This window comes from Neoarius graeffei, chromosome 22, assembly GCF_027579695.1.
Source record: "Neoarius graeffei isolate fNeoGra1 chromosome 22, fNeoGra1.pri, whole genome shotgun sequence".
NCBI classification, from domain to species: domain Eukaryota; kingdom Metazoa; phylum Chordata; class Actinopteri; order Siluriformes; family Ariidae; genus Neoarius; species Neoarius graeffei.
This window is the reverse complement of record NC_083590.1, coordinates 55,235,081-55,255,329: the sequence shown is the minus strand read 5'-3', so window position 1 is coordinate 55,255,329 and position 20,249 is coordinate 55,235,081. Positions and strand designations below refer to the sequence as shown.

At 43.3% G+C, this 20,249-nt stretch overlaps 1 protein-coding gene across 4 annotated transcripts in view; it reads left to right on the top strand.

Annotated features, from left to right (window-relative positions):
• The window catches only part of tmem222b (transmembrane protein 222b), a 36,669-nt gene that overhangs the window by 4,093 nt on the left and 12,327 nt on the right, over positions 1-20,249 (top strand). For 2 of the 4 annotated variants that reach the window (XM_060904981.1, XM_060904982.1), the window contains exons 2-5: positions 5,542-5,626; positions 7,228-7,259; positions 8,976-9,072; positions 9,208-9,338. In XM_060904981.1, coding sequence (XP_060760964.1) covers positions 5,542-5,626; positions 7,228-7,259; positions 8,976-9,072; positions 9,208-9,338 — 345 coding nt within the window. Of the gene's footprint in view, positions 1-3,078; positions 4,439-5,541; positions 5,627-7,227; positions 7,260-8,975; positions 9,073-9,207; positions 9,339-10,079; positions 10,327-20,249 lie in introns of those variants that run through there. The other 2 variants (XM_060904980.1, XM_060904979.1) reach the window with 2 other exon arrangements.

Here is a 20,249-nt window from a genome sequence, read left to right as displayed (position 1 = left end):
CACATATTTTACACAGAGCTCAGTGATCATAGGATACAATGCAAGACATCATCAGTGTGTATCGTCTGTGCCGATATAGCGGTAAACGATTTTTTATTTTTTTAAATTTATCGAGATACACTACCGTTCAAAAGTTTTGGGTCACTTTGAAATGTCCTTATTTTTGAAAGAAAAGCACTGTTCTTTTCAATGCAGATCACTTTAAACTAATCAGAAATCCACTCTATACATTGCTAATGTGGTAAATGACTATTCTAGCTGCAAATGTCTGGTTTTTGGTGCAATATCTCCATAGGTGTATAGAGGCCCATTTCCAGCAACTCTCACTCCAGTGTTCTAATGGTACAATGTGTTTGCTCATTGCCTCAGAAGGCTAATGGATGATTAGAAAACCCTTGTACAATCATGTTAGCACAGCTGAAAACAGTTGAGCTCTTTAGAGAAGCTATAAAACTGACCTTCCTTTGAGCAGATTGAGGCTACATCCACACGACAACGGTAACGAGATTTTTTTTTTAAATATCGCGTCCACATGGGCAGCGGATCAGTAAAATATCAGGTTCATATGGCAACGCAACGCTTGCTGAAAACAATGCAATACACATGCCACACCTCTACGTGCGCTGTAAGACGGTCCCATCGGAGACACCAGAACAATAGAAGAAGTAGACACATGCGCATAAACCCCTTCTTCTACCCGGCGTGAAGCACTCACAGGAACAAGCACACAACAACAAGAAGAAGATGGCTGCGACTATGCGAGGAAATCGTGCCTTCTGTGTGTACAAATTAGTTTTATTAGTGTGCATAGTTTTATATAACTTAATTTTCTTATTGTGTGTGAACATTTTGAAAAGCAGTCTTATCCAATAAAAAGAAATTCAAGAAATGGTTCAGTTACTTGTTTATTTAAAAGAAAAGCTGTATACAAAAGTGAATGCAATGCTGTGGTTCATACAAAACAGTGAGAGTGCTGCTTGTTCTAGTCATGTGGTTGTGACGTCATCGTAAACAAATCCGTTCTACTCATCCAGACGACTTCGCAACGGCGCCGTCGCCAGATTTTTCCACTCTGGAACCTGTTCTCAAAAAATATCGTTGTGGGGCACCCAAAACGCCGTTGCCGTGTGGACAGCCTCTGAGTTTCTGGAGCATCACATTTGTGGGGTCGATTAAATGCTCAAAATGGCCAGAAAAATGTCTCGACTATATTTTCTGTTCATTTTACAACTTATGGTGGGAAATAAAAGTGTGACTTTTCATGGAAAACACAAAATTATCTGGGTGACCCCAAACTTTTGAACGGTAGTGTGTATTGTTGTACATTTTCTATGGCGAGTCATACATAGGCTTGTGAGAAGACAGAGCCCACAATGTTAACAAAACAAAAAACCAAACACAACTAAGGGGTCATTTTTAACAAATTTGAGGCATCGGTAATATTCATGAATTTCTTTGTGGTAAACACTGAAGCTAAGCTCTTACCGGTTTGGTGCCAGCGTCACACTGATCAGGGCGTCATTTCTTACTGCGTTCCTATTGGTTGGTTAATAGACGTAGGTCGTAGCAGCAGAGTCACATTGTGAGATGGTCAGCCTATGTTTCTGACGCGGTTTGAAATGTATCCCAGGCTGTCTTTCGTTTTGAACTTCTCTCGCAGTGAGAAGTGGCGCCACTGTTTTGGAGCTACAACCAAAGATGTCGCCACATTTCTTTCATGTTGGTCATCTTTTCTCCAGGAAAGCCCAAAATCTCACAGCGTATACACGCCATAAAGCTTAATTCGGATGCGATTAGTTTATCAGTAGAATGTCTGTAAGACTTTTTCTAAAGACCAACCATCTTGTTTTCTTCTTCTAAGGTGCTTCATGGCCTGAAGGTTAGAGAAGCAGTTTTGGGCCCAAAGGGTTGTTGGTTTGATTCCTGGGACCAGCAGGAAAAACGTGAGGGGAGTTGAGTGAATGACCACTTACCCCTCCCTCCCTTTGTATTATGGCTGAAGTGCCCTTGAGCAAGGCACCTAACCCCCAACTGCGTGTGTTCACTGCTTCAGACAGGTTTGAGGAGGAATTTCGCTGTGCCTGAGTGTACATGTGACAAAAATAAAGGCTTCTTGTTCTAGTCCTGAGGTATGTTCTGGTTGTTCTCTTGCTGTGGTGGCCCTGGGTTCAGGATGCCAGTCCGTCTGTGCAAGTCACTGACTGTGGATCTAGCAAAAGAGCCTCAGATCATCACACTTCCTCCCCCATGTTTGACAGTCGAAGAACTGTTCTTTCACCGAGTGAACGGTTTACAAAAATCCTGCGATTTCAAATTTTGATTCATCGGTGCATAAGACCATCTTGTCATCTTCCAGTGCCAGTGCTTCATGGCCTTAATTTACCATTTTAGCATTTGCTTTCCTGACCTGTCAGACCTGCAGCTCGAAGTCTTCTCTTCACAGTTGAAAGTGAAATTCGCTTCCTTTATCCACGGGTACGCTGCCCTTGAAGCTGCTGTCCTGTGAGTCGACTCTCAGAAAGGTGTCTTCTGAGTCAGTTGTGGATTTGAGTCTGCTGGTCCTCTTTCTGTCGGTTTCCTCCAGCTTCCACGTGCCTTTTGATGGTGTAGGAACGTGTACTCAACTTCTAATACCCCTTTTCCACCACATCAGTTCCAGGGCTGGTTCGGGGCCGGTGCTGGTGCTGGTTCACAACTCGTTCAACTTGCGAGCCAGCTGAGAACCAGTTTGCTTTTCCATCGCTTGTGATGCCACGTCATTACGTCGCTGTATACGTCAGTTACATCGCTACGTTTGCTTAAACCTTGGCGTGAATATCGAAGCAAAAACAACAACAATAATAATAATAATGGATGACTTCGCGTTTGTACAGCTGCTGCTTCTCGTCGCTTAAAAATGGTGATCTTTCGTGGTCTTGTTATTGTTGGTCTTAACAACTCCGCCCCCCCGCTGACGTAAGCGGTTCTTTCCTCTGGCCCAGCAGAGAGTTGGTGCTAGCCTGGAACCGGTTTTTCTGGCCCCAGAGCCAGTTCTTTGTCAATGGAAACAGAAAACCCGGTTCCAAACTAAGCACTGGCCCCGAACCAGCCCTGGAACTGCTTTGGTGGAAAAGGGGCATGTGTGTACTCCATGGCTTCCTCTGCAACTTCTCGAAAGGAAGGACGTACTTTATTGCCATTATGGTAGCAGTATACTACTTCCTGCAGTGCATTATTGTCCAAATAATGTTCTCAGGCTGTAGTGTAACAGTGTTCGAACGCTGCTTTTATGCAAACAAAGGGTTTGTAAGTCATCAGTACATTTCAGGACATCTGTAGGAATAGTTTCCATCAACGTTCAAACCTTAATTTATTTCCGCTGCTGCAGAAAAGCTGTAAGTTGTAAACTCAGTACTTGTTCCATGAAAAAAGCCCTTTAAAAAAAAAAAACCCAAACTGTTCTATCTGAGGTCAGACTCGAATGGCTTAAATTTCAGTAAAACGCAAAGAAAATGGGGGTGTTCTAAAACTTTTGACCAGTAAACGGTAAAGTAATGCTTTATACGTGTGACTGCCATTATAATGACTCCTTTAATCCCTCTGCAGGATCTCTTAATCATTTTCTTAATTAATAATTTTTTTTCTTTCTCCTCTTGACGCTTTCCCAGGCGTCATGTGTAGCCGAGGTTTTACCGCACAGACCAAGTGTCCGGCCTCTTCTAAAGCATCGGCTTTTCATTTTGCTTGGAAGTGTGACTGATATTAAGTGCGCTATGAGAATAAATCCAGCAAGTAGCAGCAGTCAGACGTCTGCGTAGAACATGACGGATATGTGTATCGGATTAAAATGATCAGACTAGAGCCGAGTTTGGTGGAAAGCAGGAGTTACTTCAGCCTCGGAGGAGGCCGGAGGTGTTTCTGATGACCCTCGAAGCCCCATGTACACTTCATCCTGCCTGAATAGGGCTTATAGAGGTCTGAGTGTGTGTGTGTGGTTTTTATCCCCTGCTGGCTGAAAGACCCGAAGGGGGATTATGTCGTGGCGATGTCCGTCCTGGGAAGAGTACTCACCTTCTGAAATCAACTCCTCTCACAATTTTTGGAGGAATTTCACCAAACTTGACAGGATTCTTTGTTATATGTTGGTAATAACCAGATTGCAATTTCGTTCAGTTCAGTCGCATTTTACCGGAGTCATGGCCGAGTTGCCAGTGGGGGATATTATGCTCTCAGAGCACTCTTGGTTTTTTGTTTTGTTTTTTGTTTTTTCCTTCAGCACAGTGAAGTTTTTTGGATAGCTACGTATTGTAGTGAAATGCCTCATTAACGCAGTTTGTAATCAGATCCTGGCTGTCAGAATGTCCACAGTGCTCCTGCAATCACATCATCAAAGCTCTTGGAGAAAAGTTCACTTTTTAAGGAACAGAGAGAGACAGATGCTGTGTTCACACTTATACCGGTACGAAAGTGGTGTAACTGTATCGATACAAAGTATAGCGGTACAGTTTAGTGCATCTGTCCACACTAGCGAGAAATGTTTGCGGTTTTCTTTCACGGTAGTTGAAATGCGCGTGCGCGAAATGTTTCCGTGGTTACCGAGTAACTTCCTTCCGAGAATATATGGCATCCGTTATTTCGAGATCTCGAGAAAACAAAACAATTATTCCATGATCTCAGCTGGATCACTGTATCTCCGTCGGTAGAGACGAAGCCGGGCCAGTCTTCTGCGGAGGTGCCGCGGACTAATTTTGAAATTATCCCTTATTAAAAGACTTGATGCAGTCTCTCCCTGTGTCAACCCCTGATCAAAATATTGCCTTATTAGGTGATCGATTATTCCAGACATTCTAATGACCAAAGTTGCGTCTATACAGAATGAGAAATAGCCCCAAAGTCGCATATCACAAGTCTCTTGGCGCACCTGAATGAACCATTTCTCAGCTGTTTACTCGAGATCACGGAATAATTGTTTTGTTTTCTCGAGATCTCGAATTAGTTGTGTTGTTTTCTCGAGATCCTGAATTCGTTATCTCGGGATACCAAGGTGAATAAAAAAAAAGGATTATATGAAGGGCCTCTCTCGGCTTCCGTACGGATGAAACAGCGTGTGTGCGCTTTTTGTCGTCAGTGTACAGTCTGTATTTCTGGTGGTCATTTATTCAGTTGAATCGTATAAAACGTGCGAGGCAGTTGAGAAAGAAACAAACGAATCTCCGTTCTTCACTATTTTATTCAGCGAAGACATCGATTGAGGTGTGTGACTTTGCGCATTATATTTGTATCGATACAGAGCCGCTTCATCTGTCCACACTACAGCGAAGCGCTACAGTACCGATACTGTACCGGTACGAAACCCATACATTTGTGGGTTTCGTACCGATACAGTTATACCGCTACAGTACCGGTATAGTTGCTAGTGTGGACAGGTGTTGCGGTACGAAAGTAGTATCGTATCGGTACAAAATCCCGAGTGTGGACAGGGTAAGAAAGAGAGAGAAACCTTACTGTTCTTGAAGGACATTGCAGCTGTGAGTCTAAAGTGCCGTCTTGTTGATGTTTCAGATGGCTGTTTCCGTTCATTGGACACATGGGGATCTGCACGTCAGAAGGCGTGATCCGTGACTTTGCAGGACCTTACTTTGTTTCGGTGAGTTTGTAGTAATAATATTATCATCCACAGAAATGTTCTGTCCAGTGGTTGTGAGTTTGAATCCCAACAGTGCTATAGACCCTTTTCAGTCACGTGACCTTCGTAAACGCGACCGCCATTTTGGACATGTAGTGGACTTCGGCTCGAATCGGTTTGAATGCGAGGAAGGCGACAAACGAAAAACATAAAAGAAAAAGGAGCGAGATGCAGAAAACACCTTCACTATCCAGCGACGTAGGGCATTTACAGGGCGAGCAGAGGGAGAGGGATTTGCAAAAATTGAGGTTAGCAGGCTTAGAGAACGACGTTTACCTGCTTCCACCAGGATTGTTCACTGACGTACGGAAGTACACGAAGCCCTCGTCTTTACCTGACCTCAGCCCACATGATCTGTATACCTATGTCATTAAAAACCCATCGCCATACACATACACGCCAACGTCCGAGGTTCCAGAGCGCGCTCCGGCTTGCTCCAGGAGTGCTCCGGCCGAGGTTACGGAGCGCGCTGCTTAATTTGAGGGCAACCTCGGCCGGAGTGTGCTCCGGAACCTCGGCCGGAGCACTCCGGGAGCAAGCCGGCGTGCGCTGCTTAATTTGAGGGAGAGCAAGCCGGAGCGCGCTCCGGAACCTCGGACGTTGGCTCCAGCAGCTATTTATACTGGATCCGGTGTAAATAGCTGCCGGATCATAATTACAGTAAACTAGTAAATCCAGTAAAGGAAAAACTTGAGACTGAAAGGTTTTAACAGTCATCCAAATGACTGAACGTAAACATTGCTACAGTAACATACCAGCTACTATGTTGTTGACGTTAGCTAGTCAACAATAGCTACTACAGAAGAACAAAGAGGTTACAATGGGTTATTTTAGCCTATTTGGTTACACACTCGCCGCCACAGAATGTTAACAGCAATGTAATGCCTTTTCTGGCTAATTTTATTCGTCTTACCTCCAACAAAGTGGTCACTACACAAGCGCTGGTATGCCGAGGGCTGCCAATCTGTTAATGGCCGCTATCCATCTTCTCCATCGGGATCCGATAAAATGATAACCCTTGCCTTGTTTGTTGATGGTTACTACATCCAGGTGCACAACAATATAGTGGCATGATGGAAGTCTTGCTGAAAGTAAAAACTTTCTTTGCTGCCGTTCCTCAATGCTGGCTGTGGTAAACTACTGGTAGTACACGTCCAAAATGGCGGCCGCGTTTGTCGTGACGTCACGTGAAAAGGGTCCATAGTCAAGAGTCTAAGGGAGCAAAATTGGTCATGCTGTCTGGGTGGGCGGGGTGTGTTTTTCTCTCTCTCTCTCTCTCTCTCTCTCTCTCTCTCTCTCTCTCTCTCTCTCTTTTGTCAATCACAGTAACAGTAGGCAGTCGTGGGAGTCTGTCAGCTCATGGATGCAGAAGAGGATGTATTGATAGACATTTAGACAGACGGCGCTTTCCTCTCAGTGTGTCACGCCGTCTCTGGTGGCCAAGAATAAATTAAAGAGAAACTTGTAGAAAAATTTTTAAAAAGTATTGAAATGATGAAAAACCTCAGGCTTTAATATCCAGATGGCTGAGTAACGCGAGTGTACTAACTGTTGTGTTGCAGGAAGACAACATGGCATTTGGAAGACCAACAAAGTGAGAAATAAACCTTTTTAGATTTCAGAGTTATTTAAGCACAGCATATCACTTACAGTGGTGCTTGAAAGTTTGTGAACCCTTTAGAATTTTTTATATTTCTGCATAAATGTGACCTAAAACATCATCAGATTTTCACACAAGTCCTAAAAGTAGATAAAGAGAACCCAGTTAAACAAATTAGACAAAAATATTATACTTGGTCATTTATTTATTGAGTAAAATGATCCAATATTACATATCTGTGAGTGGCAAAAGTATGTGAACCTCTAGGATTAGCAGTTAATTTGAAGGTGAAATTAGAGTCAGATGTTTTCAATCAATGGGATGACAATCAGGTGTGAGTGGGCACCCTGTTTTATTTAAAGAACAGGGATCTATCAAAGTCTGATCTTCACAACACATGTTTGTGGAAGTGTATCATGGCACGAACAAAGGAGATTTCTGAGGACCTCAGAAAAAGCGTTGTTGATGCTCATCAGGCTGGAAAAGGTTACAGAACCATCTCTAAAGAGTTTGGACTCCACCAATCCACAGTCAGACAGATTGTGTACAAATGGAGGAAATTCAAGACCATTGTTACCCTCCCCAGGAGTGGTCGACCAACAAAGATCACTCCAAGAGCAAGGCGTGTAATAGTCGGCGAGGTCACAAAGGACCCCAGGGTAACTTCGAAGCAACTGAAGGCCTCTCTCACATTGGCTAATGTTAATGTTCATGAGTCCACCATCAGGAGAACACTGAACAACAATGGTGTGCATGGCAGGGTTGCAAGGAGAAAGCCACTGCTCTCCAAAAAGAACATTGCTGCTCATCTGCAGTTTGCTAAAGATCACGTGGACAAACCAGAAGGCTATTGGAAAAATGTTTTGTGGACGGATGAGTCCAAAATAGAACTTTTTGGTTTAAATGAGAAGCGTTATGTTTGGAGAAAGGAAAACACTGCATTCGAGCATAAGAACCTTATCCCATCTGTGAAACATGGTGGTGGTAGTATCATGGTTTGGACCTGCTTTGCTGCATCTGGGCCAGGACGGCTTGCCATCATTGATGGAACAATGAATTCTGAATTATACCAGCGAATTCTAAAGGAAAATGTCAGGACATCTGTCCATGAACTGAATCTCAAGAGAAGGTGGGTCATGCAGCAAGACAACGACCCTAAGCACACAAGTCGTTCTACCAAAGAATGGTTAAAGAAGAATAAAGTGAATGTTTTGGAATGGCCAAGTCAAAGTCCTGACCTTAATCCAATGGAAATGTTGTGGAAGGACCTGAAGCGAGCAGTTCATGTGAGGAAACCCACCAACATCCCAGAGTTGAAGCTGTTCTGTACGGAGGAACGGGCTAAAATTCCTCCAAGCCGGTGTGCAGGACTGATCAACAGTTACCGCAAACGTTTAGTTGCAGTTATTGCTGCACAAGGGGGTCACACCAGATACTGAAAGCAAAGGTTCACATAGTTTTGCCACTCACAGATATGTAATATTGGATCATTTTCCTCAATAAATAAATGGCCAAGTATAATATTTTTGTCTTATGTGTTTAACTGGGTTCTCTTTATCTACTTTTAGGACTTGTGTGAAAATCTGATGATGTTTTAGGTATTTATGCAGAAATATATAGAAAATTCTAAAGGGTTCACAAACTTTCAAGCAGCACTGTACATACATTCGATTAAAAAGGGCTGTTCAGTAATCCAGATGTTCCATTCAGGTACTGGATGCTGGATGTTAGTAAAGTATACGCCAACGGCTCGAATGCTTGGGACACAGCCGTTCATGACGCCTCGGAGGAGTACAAACACAGAATGGTAACGTGCACTTATGTGTGTGTCCTGTGTGTGTCTCTACATTTTCTTCAGTTGTTTTGGAAACTGCTTTGACCTCAAACATCAGCGTTTCTCTTGGCAGGATTAAATATTCACTTTATTTCGTTCTTTCTTCAGCATAACCTTTGTTGTGACAATTGTCACTCGCATGTTGCCATGGCATTGAACCTAATGCACTATGACAACAGCACCTCGTGGAACATGGTGAACCTCTGTTTGCTTGCCCTCATTAACGGCAAACATGTCAGGTGAGTGTAATGGAGAGCCGTGTTATTAAAATGTTGTAGTATTTAATATTGGAAATGTTTCCTAAGGTCAGTGCACGTTATTGTGAAGTGTAGGAAAGGAGGTGTTCACTCAAGAGCTTACATGAAGACGACGTTCCCTTTAGGTTACAGAGGAGTTCACACATCACAAACGTCCAACTCGCTATAAACACTGCTGTGGACCAACATCTAATGTGAACTGCACTGCAAAAAATGCCCTCTAAAAAAAAGAAAAATATATAGTGTTTTAGGGGGAAAATCACTTATTTCAGGGATCCCAAACGTCCGCTATTTAGCGGAATTCCGCTATTTTCTAGCGAAAGTGTTTTTTTTTTTTTTAAATCTCTTGTATATCTATTAAAAATATGTTTAAGTAAAATGACCAGCAGAATACGTTCTGATTTGGTTTGCTTGTTTAGCGATGTTTTCATCGGCTTCGTTTGTTCTCGTTGACATTCGGGAACACTCGGAAGTTAAATTGATGTAAATACCGCGAGCAGTGTTGCCAGATTGCGCGGTTCTCCGCCCAGTTGGGGGGTTTCAAGTGCATTTTGGCGGGTTTTGAACATATTTTGGGCTGGAAAATGTCAGGAGTATCTGGCAACACTGACCGCGAGACTGTACACGATAGAACAAGAAAACAATATGGCTGCGCCCATTTGCTAGAAAACATGTTTTAACTCCGTTCGTGCTTTTGTTTCTAATGCGTTGAACTTAATTCAGAGCCCTGCAGGAACATCAGAAAAGCAGAAGGAAAGATCAGAGAAACAAAAGCAGAGAAAACTGGAGGAAAGACAGAATGCACCCCAGAAAAGAGCATTACATTCCTTTGCAGTGAAACCTTTCAAAGAGAGAGGTTTAAATCACATATCTCCAGTATTTGCTGTACATATGTATATATCTAATATTACTGAATCATTGATTTCTGCTCATATTGATGATTTTTGAAAAATGAATGTGGCTTATATTAGACTAGTTTTGACATTAACTTGAAACAAAAAAAATAAACAAATGAGATGAACTATGGATGCTATTGTTATAACAATCAGTGGAATATTTAGGCAAGTATATTCTTCAAAGCTACATTTTCGTCTAATTTTTATAATTTTTTTTTTTTGCCACTTATGTCATTGATTACAAAATATGGCATCAAATAGATTCACATTATGGTTAAATTCTGTTGCTTTTCTATGTTAAATCTATGTAAAAAATGTGTTCTATAGCATCTTTAAATGTTAAAATCCCAACAGCTTCAGGCAGCCCCCTTGACCCCTGCTGATAGTTTCTCATCTCATCTCATTATCTGTAGCCGCTTTATCCTGTTCTACAGGGTCGCAGGCAAGCTGGAGTGGCTGTCTATCCCAGCTGACTACGGGTGAAAGGCGGGGTACACCCTGGACAAGTCGCCAGGTCATCACAGGGCTGACACATAGACACAGACAACCATTCACACTCACATTCACACCTACGCTCAATTTAGAGTCACCAGTTAACCTAACCTGCATGTCTTTGGACTGTGGGGGAAACCGGAGCACCCGGAGGAAACCCACGCGGACACGGGGAGAACATGCAAACTCCGCACAGAAAGGCCCTCGCCGGCCCCGGGGCTCGAACCCGGACCTTCTTGCTGTGAGGCGACAGCGCTAACCACTACACCACCGTGCCGCCCGGTGATAGTTTCTTACATTCCTCTATTTTTTTCAATTACTGCTGGGATCCCTGTTATTTTAAGCAAAATAATCTGCCAGTGCAGTAAGATAATGGGACTTGGTAAGATTTCTTAAAACAAGAAAAAAATATGCAAGTAGTAAGCATACCAAAAATCTTAAATTAAGCATAAAAAGCTAGTTTTTGTTTTACTTGTTAAGATTTTCTCTCTGGGCGGCACAGTGGTGTAGTGGTTAGCGCTGTCGCCTCACAGCAAGAAGGTCCGGGTTCGAGCCCCGGGGCCGGCGAGGGCCTTTCTGTGTGGAGTTTGCATGTTCTCCCCGTGTCCGCGTGGGTTTCCTCCGGGTGCTCCGGTTTCCCCCACAGTCCAAAGACATGCAGGTTAGGTTAACTGGTGACTCTAAATTGAGCGTAGGTGTGAATGTGAGTGTGAATGGTTGTCTGTGTCTATGTGTCAGCCTTGTGATGACCTGGCGACTTGTCCAGGGTGAACCCCGCCTTTCACCCGTAGTCAGCTGGGATAGGCTCCGGCTTGCCTGCGACCCTGTAGAACAGGATAAAGCGGCTACAGATAATGAGATGAGATGAGATTTTCTCTCTTATTCTAAGCCATTTCTTCTGATTTTCAGTAATTATTGCTTAGAAACCAATTTCATCTGAGCAAATATTGCTCAAAATAAGCATTTAATAGGCTTAAAAACAAGGCAAATGTGCTTGATTCCAGCTTATTTAAAGGCTCAAAACAAGTTTGTTTTTCTTAGCTAGAATACTCATTTTCTTATCTAGAATAAATTTCTTGTTTAGGTGTGATGAATGTAGGGGAAAAATAGACTTGACAAGAACTTCAGATCTGCATTTTTATTTTAATTTTTATTATATCAACAAAATGCTGCAAAACACAAGTTGGCATGAGAGGCATAGCAGGCTATGGGGCAGCAAGGAATTAGAAGAGGGCCTTCAATGAACACAAAAATAAAACTTTGTTCTGTTTCACACAATGAATGTCTCAGGCACGCACACCTCACTCACATGCACTAGCTAAGAAAGGCCTACCAGTCAGCTTTGGCACGTTTGGTCTTTCTCATGAATCTCATCACCCAAGACCTCGGTCTGAATTCAGACCGAGGTCTTGGGTGATGAGATTCATGAGAGAGACCAAACCACGGCCTTTAAACGTGCCAAATCAGGCTAATCAGCTTTGATTGCATACAAATTCAGAATAGGCGTATTCTGAATTTGTATGCAATCAAAGCTGATTAGCCTGAATATCTTAATGAGATGGGGTCAATTCCTAAAACAGGTTAATATGGCTTGTCGTATTCTCTTGAAACAAGTAAAAATGTACTTACAGTCTAAACGTTAAAACAACTCCGTCACCGATGTGGCCAATTTTCAGAAAAAAGCTGCTCAGAATTAGTTGTATTATCTAGGTAGGATGCTACAAGATGAATTTTCTTGAAACAAGTCAAATAATCTTTACAATATTCAGTCTTACTAAGAAAATACATTCAAAAACAGGTTTAATGAGATTAAAATGCTGAATTCAAGTAAATTAGACTTGTACAGATTTTCATTTTTTGCAGTGTGTTAAAGTGCCATTCCACCGTTGGATGTATTCTTTGGCATAAAATACAATATATTTTGACAACATATATAAATGGTATGGGGGCGGCACGGTGGTGTAGTGGTTAGCGCTGTCGCCTCACAGCAAGAAGGTCCTGGGTTCAAGCCCCGGGGCCGGCGAGGGCCTTTCTGTGTGGAGTTTGCATGTTCTCCCCGTGTCCGCGTGGGTTTCCTCCGGGTGCTCCGGTTTCCCCCACAGTCCAAAGACATGCAGGTTAGGTTAACTGGTGACTCTAAATTGAGCGTAGGTGTGAATGTGAGTGTGAATGGTTGTCTGTGTCTATGTGTCAGCCCTGTGATGACCTGGCGACTTGTCCAGGGTGTACCCCGCCTTTCACCCGTAGTCAGCTGGGATAGGCTCCAGCTTGCCTGCGACCCTGTAGAAGGATAAAGCGGCTAGAGATGATGAGATGAGATAAATGGTATCACTAGACAGAGAAATCTTTTAGCTTCAAAATGATATATCAAACATAATTTTTTGACAACGACAAGTATATTAATTTTGCGACCAAAGTCACCTACCCTTTTAATTTCCGTGCGTGATGTCATCAGCAGGTTCCCCTTCTTGTGTACTGTGTGACGTGGCACATATTATCAGCAATGGCGGATAGAACGCGATAAAAATAATACCAATAAATCTAGCTAATACCAATAAATCTAGCTAACTGAAAGATTAACTCAAAATTTTTCGCAATTTTTTTGGCCCCCATATACGAGGAGAAATGACTCTCTCACTTTGGGGGTTTCCTGGTCTAAAAATAGACCGACATGTGGTACACAAGAAGGGGAACCTGCCGATGACATCACGTTTCACTACCGCGCGGAAATTAAAAGGGTAGGTGACTTTGGTCGCAAAATTAATATACTTGTCGTTATCAAAAAATTATGTTTGATATATCATTTTGAAGCTAAAAGATTTCTCTGTCTAGTCATGTTGTCATAAAATATATTGTATTTTATGCCAAAGAATACATCCAATGGTGGAATGGCACTTTAAGTAGGTGGGTTTGATATGTCTTGAGCCTTTCCTTATTCCACAAACTCATGCCCACAAACCTCCAGGATCTACAGTGGCCTGTAGTGTAGAGCAGGGGTTCTCATCCTTTTCTACTTTTAAACCCCACCTATTCATACTTGTAACGAGTCGGGACCCATTAAAAAGATCTCCAATTATTTTGGCTTATCTATTCTATTAGAATCTAATAATCTATTGTAAAGTGTATTAATGAGATGCGACATCACTCCCTGTTACAGATGGAGCCCAGGAATTAAATAAATGCAATAAAAACAAACTGTTTAATTGTATGTATTGTATTTAAAACTGCATGGATGTGCCAGAAGCCAACATAAACCCATGCATGCAGGTCATTCTCAGTCTAAAGGGATTAATGATCCAAAAGTGGAGTCTGGTTCATTAACACAAGAACTTATTGCCATGTTTGTGTTCAGCAAACAAGCAAGTTATTAAACCCAAGAAGTTGATATAGAAACCACTCAATGGGATTCGATCCTTACACGCTAACAAAGAAGGATTTTTCCTCCGAGTTGGAAAATTATCCATCTGTTGAGTTCCCCGACATCTCAAACTACCTGGTGCTGCAGACATCGTTCTACACGGACACACAGATGAAAACCTGGAAGAGCCTGGAGGAGAACAACTTTTTATACGTAGCTGGGTTAAAGATCTGGGGATCAGGACACTACAAGATGAATCCTGTATCGTTTATTCCCGGGTAAGGAGGAATTTCTGGGCTTTTTCTACACGTCTCTGCAGTGAAAAGAGGTGTCAGACAAGGATGCGTCATGTCACCTGATCTTTTTTCATTGTATTATGAGGAAAATAACAGAAGAGGGTGCAATCAAGATAAATGGTGTTCCGGTGAAGAATGTCAGATATGCAGATGATACAGTACTTTTCACTGAAGACAAGGACAGTCTTGAAAGAATGTTAAAGCAGCTGAAATCTGAAAGTGAAAAAAAGGACTGTTTATAAACAAAAAGATGGTATTCTCTTCAAATACTGAAAACCCAAAGTGTGAAACCATTCTGGATGGACAAAAACTACAACAGACGGAGTCCTTTGAATACCTGGGATGCATGCTTACCCATGATGGTAGAAGCACAGTAGAAATTAGAAGACGTATCGCCATGGAAAAAAGGAATATCTTTACGAATAAAAACCCTCCCAACCAAATCAAAGAAATGATTCTTAAAGTCTGTATTGTTATATGGATGCGAATCCTGGACTATGAGCGCGGCAGTAAAGAACCAGTTAGAAGCTGCAGAAATGTGGTTTTATAGGCGCATGATGAAAATATCATGGATAGATCGGAAAACCAATGAAGAGATGTTGCAAATGGTCCAGGAGAAAACATGCCTGTTGAGAACTATCCTTCAGAGACAACTTAGATTTATGGGCCATGTTGTCAGAGAGAACCAACTGGAACGACTGTGTATCGAAGGACGTATAGAAGGTAAAAGAAAGAGAGGCAGACCTAGGAAAGCCTTCACAGACAACCTGACGTTGGCGACAGGAAAGATCATCATTGACCTGCTGCTGATCGTAGTGCTTTCAGATTAGTGGTCGCCAACATCAGATGCTGACATGGCACTTTAGTGCTGGGACACTACAAATTTTAGTATCGGGTATAAACAAACCACAGCTGCTCAATTCTCAATCCTCCCTGCTCTTCTCTTCCAGGGAAATCATTCACAAAGATCCACAGAAACCCCTTTAAAGACCGGGGGATTACGCAGATTATATACGCATTAGTTTACAATACGGTGACCGCGATCAAACTGTGCAGGTCTGAGCTCAGCCTTTTACGTCAGTGCCAGGATTCGAACCGACATTTCAAAATCTGTTCCTTTCCTGGACAGTGCTCTAGACTGCTCAGCTGCGGAGGATTACATCACGAACCGTGCTTACATAAGCCTAGGTCACAACCGGACGTACGATTTTTTGGCCGTGCGATTTTTGGCGTTTCCCAAATCGCTGCGTTTTTTTTTTGTTCGTGGAGAAAGACGCACGTTGGCCATAAGTTTGTCTTGCAACCTGAAAAAAACGTAAGCACCCATAGAGTTTGTTTGACATGACAAAGAACCTCTGCGGCCAGTCTACGGCTCGAAAATCAGCACGTCACACGTGCGCCCTCCATGCGTTTCTTGCGTTTTTTGCACGTAGACCGGCCGTGGGAGCACGTACGGCCGGTTGTGACCGAGGCAATAGTCAGTACGCAGTGGCGCCATACCGTGACTGTGGAATCGCTACCTGAGGTTGGCACGCTAACTACATTCTTAAACAGACTCAAAATCAGTTAAACACACACACAGACGGGCCTCTATAGGCTTCAGACAAAAGTGACACATCTGAGGACTTAAGCGTCTCCTGAACCTCAAACCATCACAAAATAACGGAAAATGGCGAGAAAAGAGATCTGCGAATCCAAATGAAATAAATCAGAGGAATTTACAAACCTTTCACAAAGTGATCACTGTAAACTCGAGTGTTCTTCGACTCGGCCCCCTTCCATCACAGCAAAAGATTCAAGAGACGCCTTTCTCCTCGTCTTTTGGTAAAATCCTTCGCTCTTTCACTTTTAATCACGTCATGGCGAACCCAGAAGAAACTTTTATCAGTTTCACGGTTTGTTTGATTCGAGCAGCTCAAAACAACACAAGTGCAGGGAATTTTAACGACTAGCAAGGCGCCGCAGTGATAGTAACGCTTTGTGAACCGTGAGCTCAGCTGACCACCACTTCATGTCTTGCAGATCTGATGAGGCGGATGTGACGTCGGATGCAACTCAGTAATTGTACCCGACTAAAAATTAGCTTCGACTTGGAAAACAAAACTCACTGCCCACTAGATGGCGCTTTGGGCCGCGCCCCAGTGGTTGAGAAACACTGGCGTAGAGTGTCTGCAAAATGAACAGGAAGCCCATCCGAACACAAGCAGGCATTCTCTGGTGCACCAGCCGTGCAGAGGCATCCACACTTAAGCGCTCGACACACACACACACACACACACACACACACACACACACACACACACACACACTCTCTCAGACTAAATCCCTCCATCCTGGGCCTCAAAGTTGCCCTGGCCCATAGTATAACTGAAAGCTGGGACATTGGGGGGTCTTTTTTTCTTTTTTTTTTCTTCTTTATCACATTCCTGACTGGAAGTGTGTGTGTGTGTGTGGGGGGGGGGTTTGTCGTCCCCCCCCCCCAAAAAAAAAGTTTTCTCAATCCCACAATACTCAATACTGCTGTCTGAGGTCATGGTGAAAACATTTTTTAGTCTGTCATGTGCTACATACATTGCAGGTTACTTGTACAAGTAAGAAATAAACAAAATGAACTATTAGATCATCTCATCTCATCTCATTATCTGTAGCCGCTTTATCCTGTTCTACAGGGTCGCGGGCGAGCTGGAGCCTATCCCAGCTGACTACGGGCGAAAGGCGGGGTACACCCTGGACAAGTCGCCAGGTCATCACAGGGTTGACACATAGACACAGACAACCATTCACACTCACATTCACACCTACGCTCAATTTAGAGTCACCAGTTAACCTAACCTGCATGTCTTTGGACTGTGGGGGAAACCGGAGCACCCGGAGGAAACCCACGCGGACACGGGGAGAACATGCAAACTCCACACAGAAAGGCCCTCGCCGGCCACGGGGCTCAAACCCGGACCTTCTTGCTGTGAGGCGACAGCGCTAACCACTACACCACCGTGCCGCCCTATTAGATCTTTAATACTGTAAAAAAAAAAAAGTTGACTTGTGTACCGTGTTTAAAAAGGGACAGCTGAAAAGATCGCACCAGTCAGAGCTCATCTGTCCCATCAGGGAGAAACGAGACCAGTCAGAAAGCACAGCGTCGAAATATATGAACTGATTCCTTATTCTGATGTTCAGTGTGAACCGAAGTGCTTGATTTTATTCACTGCGCTGCTGCCACGTGAATGAGCAGGGGTGCAGGTGTTCCTATTAAAGAGATCAGTGCACGTTTGTGTGTGCATTCATTTTTATGCCCCGCTGGCCCGAAAGGGGATTATGCCGTGGCGATGTCCGTCCCTCCTTCCCAGGAAGGGTACTCACCTTCTGAAATCAACTCCTCTTGCAATTTTTGGAGGAATTTCATGAAACTTGACAGGATTCTTTGTGATATGTCGGTAATACTTCTTCTTCTTCTGGCTGCTCCTGATTAGGGGTCACCACAGCAGATCTTTCGTCTCAATTGTTCCCTGTCTTCTGTATCCTTCTCTACCACACCTGCCACTTTCATGTCCTCTCTCACCACATCCATGTATCTCCTCTTTGGCCTTCCTCATTTTCGTTTGCCTGGCAGCTCCATCCTCAGCATTCTCCTTCCCACATGCTCTGCATCTCTTCTCAGGATGTGCCCGTATCATCTCAGTCTCATCTCTCTTAGCTTAATTCCCAAGCTCTCCACATGTGCTGTCCCTCTGATGTGCTCGTTCCTTATCCTGTCCAACCTCCCATCGCAAACCTTAACATCCTCAACTCCGCCACCTCCAACTTTGCCACCTGTCTCTTCGTTAAGGCAGCTGGGCCATAGAAGGTGCATGCTGCACGCTACACGCGTGTAAAGAAAAGTGGACAAACGTAGCATGACTTGCTCTGGGCCATAGAACGGCGTTCACGTTGCATGCTGCACACTTCACGCGTGAAGCGAGAAATGAACATGCACACTTTTTTCTAGGCGTGAAGATGGAAATTCCAGTCAATGCATGCACGACCCCAAGGTCACCGCCGCGCCAGCCAATCAGAACGGGTCTAGGGAGATAAAATGGACGACTACCGAGAAAAGTTGATCGAGTTTGTTCGAGAAAGGCCCCTGCTATGGGATCCGCGTGTGGTGGATTATAAAGACAGGGACCAGAAGGCACAAGTTTGGGAGGACTTGAATGAGCGTGTGAAATCACCGACAGGTATGTGTTATAGTCTTCGGGCGTGTGCCGTCAAAAAGCACTGGGCTATCGTTTTGATTTTGATATCATTGTTTTAGTCGTCATCCGAAGAGTCCATATTGTTGGTTACTCGGTCAAAGTAGAACAGACGCAACACGTGAACATCCAAGCATGAAGTTTAATGGCCCAGGGTCCGGTTCTTCACGTGAACGTGTAGCGTGCAGCATGCAGCGTGAACCTTCTATGGCCCAGCTGCCTAAGGGTACGGTCTCCAATCCATACATCACAGCTGGTCTCACTACTGTCTTATACATCTTACCTTTCACTTTTGCTGGGACTTTCCCGAAATCCTTCTCCAACTGCTCCACCCTGCATATGTCGGTAATGCGCAGATTGTAATTTTGTTCAATTCAGTCGTATTTTACCAGAGTTATGGCCTTCTAGCATGGATATAGTTGCCAGCGGAGGATATTGTGCTCTCAGAGCACTCTTGTTTCTTGAAGGATATTCTGATATCATGAAATAGCAAGACTATTGTCATAAACAACAATGGTTTTGTACAAAGAATTAGGAAACTATATCCTTAGTAACGCCACAAATTTGTGTTTACTCCATGACGGTAGAATAGCTACAGTTACCCTGGCAGTGTTCCTTTCTATAAGATTGCAAGTGTTTTTTTCTTTAATTGGGTTTGTTTTGGCTTCTTTTTTAGTGAAGTCAAGTCAACTTTATTTATATAGCACTTTAAGTGCTTGAAATACACTACCGTTCAAAAGTTTGGGGTCACCCAGACAATTTTGTGTTTTCCATGAAAAGTCACACTTTTATTTCCCACCATAAGTTGTAAAATGAATCGAAAATAGAGTCGAGACATTTTTCTGGCCATTTTGAGCATTTAATCGACCCCACAAATGTGATGCTCCAGAAACTCAATCTGCTCAAAGGAAGGTCAGTTTTATAGCTTCTCTAAAGAGCTCAACTGTTTTCAGCTGTGCTAACATGATTGTACAAGGGTTTTCTAATCATCCATTAGCCTTCTGAGGCAATGAGCAAACACATTGTACCATTAGAACACTGGAGTGAGAGTTGCTGGAAATGGGCCTCTATACACCTATGGAGATATTGCACCAAAAACCAGACATTTGCAGCTAGAATAGTCATTTACCACATTAGCAATGTATAGAGTGCATTTCTGATTAGTTTAAAGTGATCTGCATTGAAAAGAACAGTGCTTTTCTTTCAAAAATAAGGACATTTCAGAGTGACCCCAAACTTTTGAATGGTAGTGTAGTATCTAAAATAAAAGGCATAAAACCAACATCCAGGCAATCCTGAGCCTGTTCTGGGAATCTGGATCATTAGGCCGCAGTGGCAGAGATATTTCAGTATCATCAGTGTAACAGTGAAAGCCGATGTTGTGCTGCTGAATGATCTCTCCTCGAGGGATCCCTGGGGTCATTCGTATTTAATAGTAGCCACAGAGTAAAAGAACCCGCTTAGCACATCGTGGTCCACAGTGATGAAGGCCGCGCTGAGGTCGAACGGAATAAAACTGGCACAGGGACCCGAGTCAGCAGCAAGCAGTACATACGGTAGATACGGTGCTGTGGAATGTCCTGAAACCTGACTGGAAGACTTCAGATACAGTGGTGGGCAAA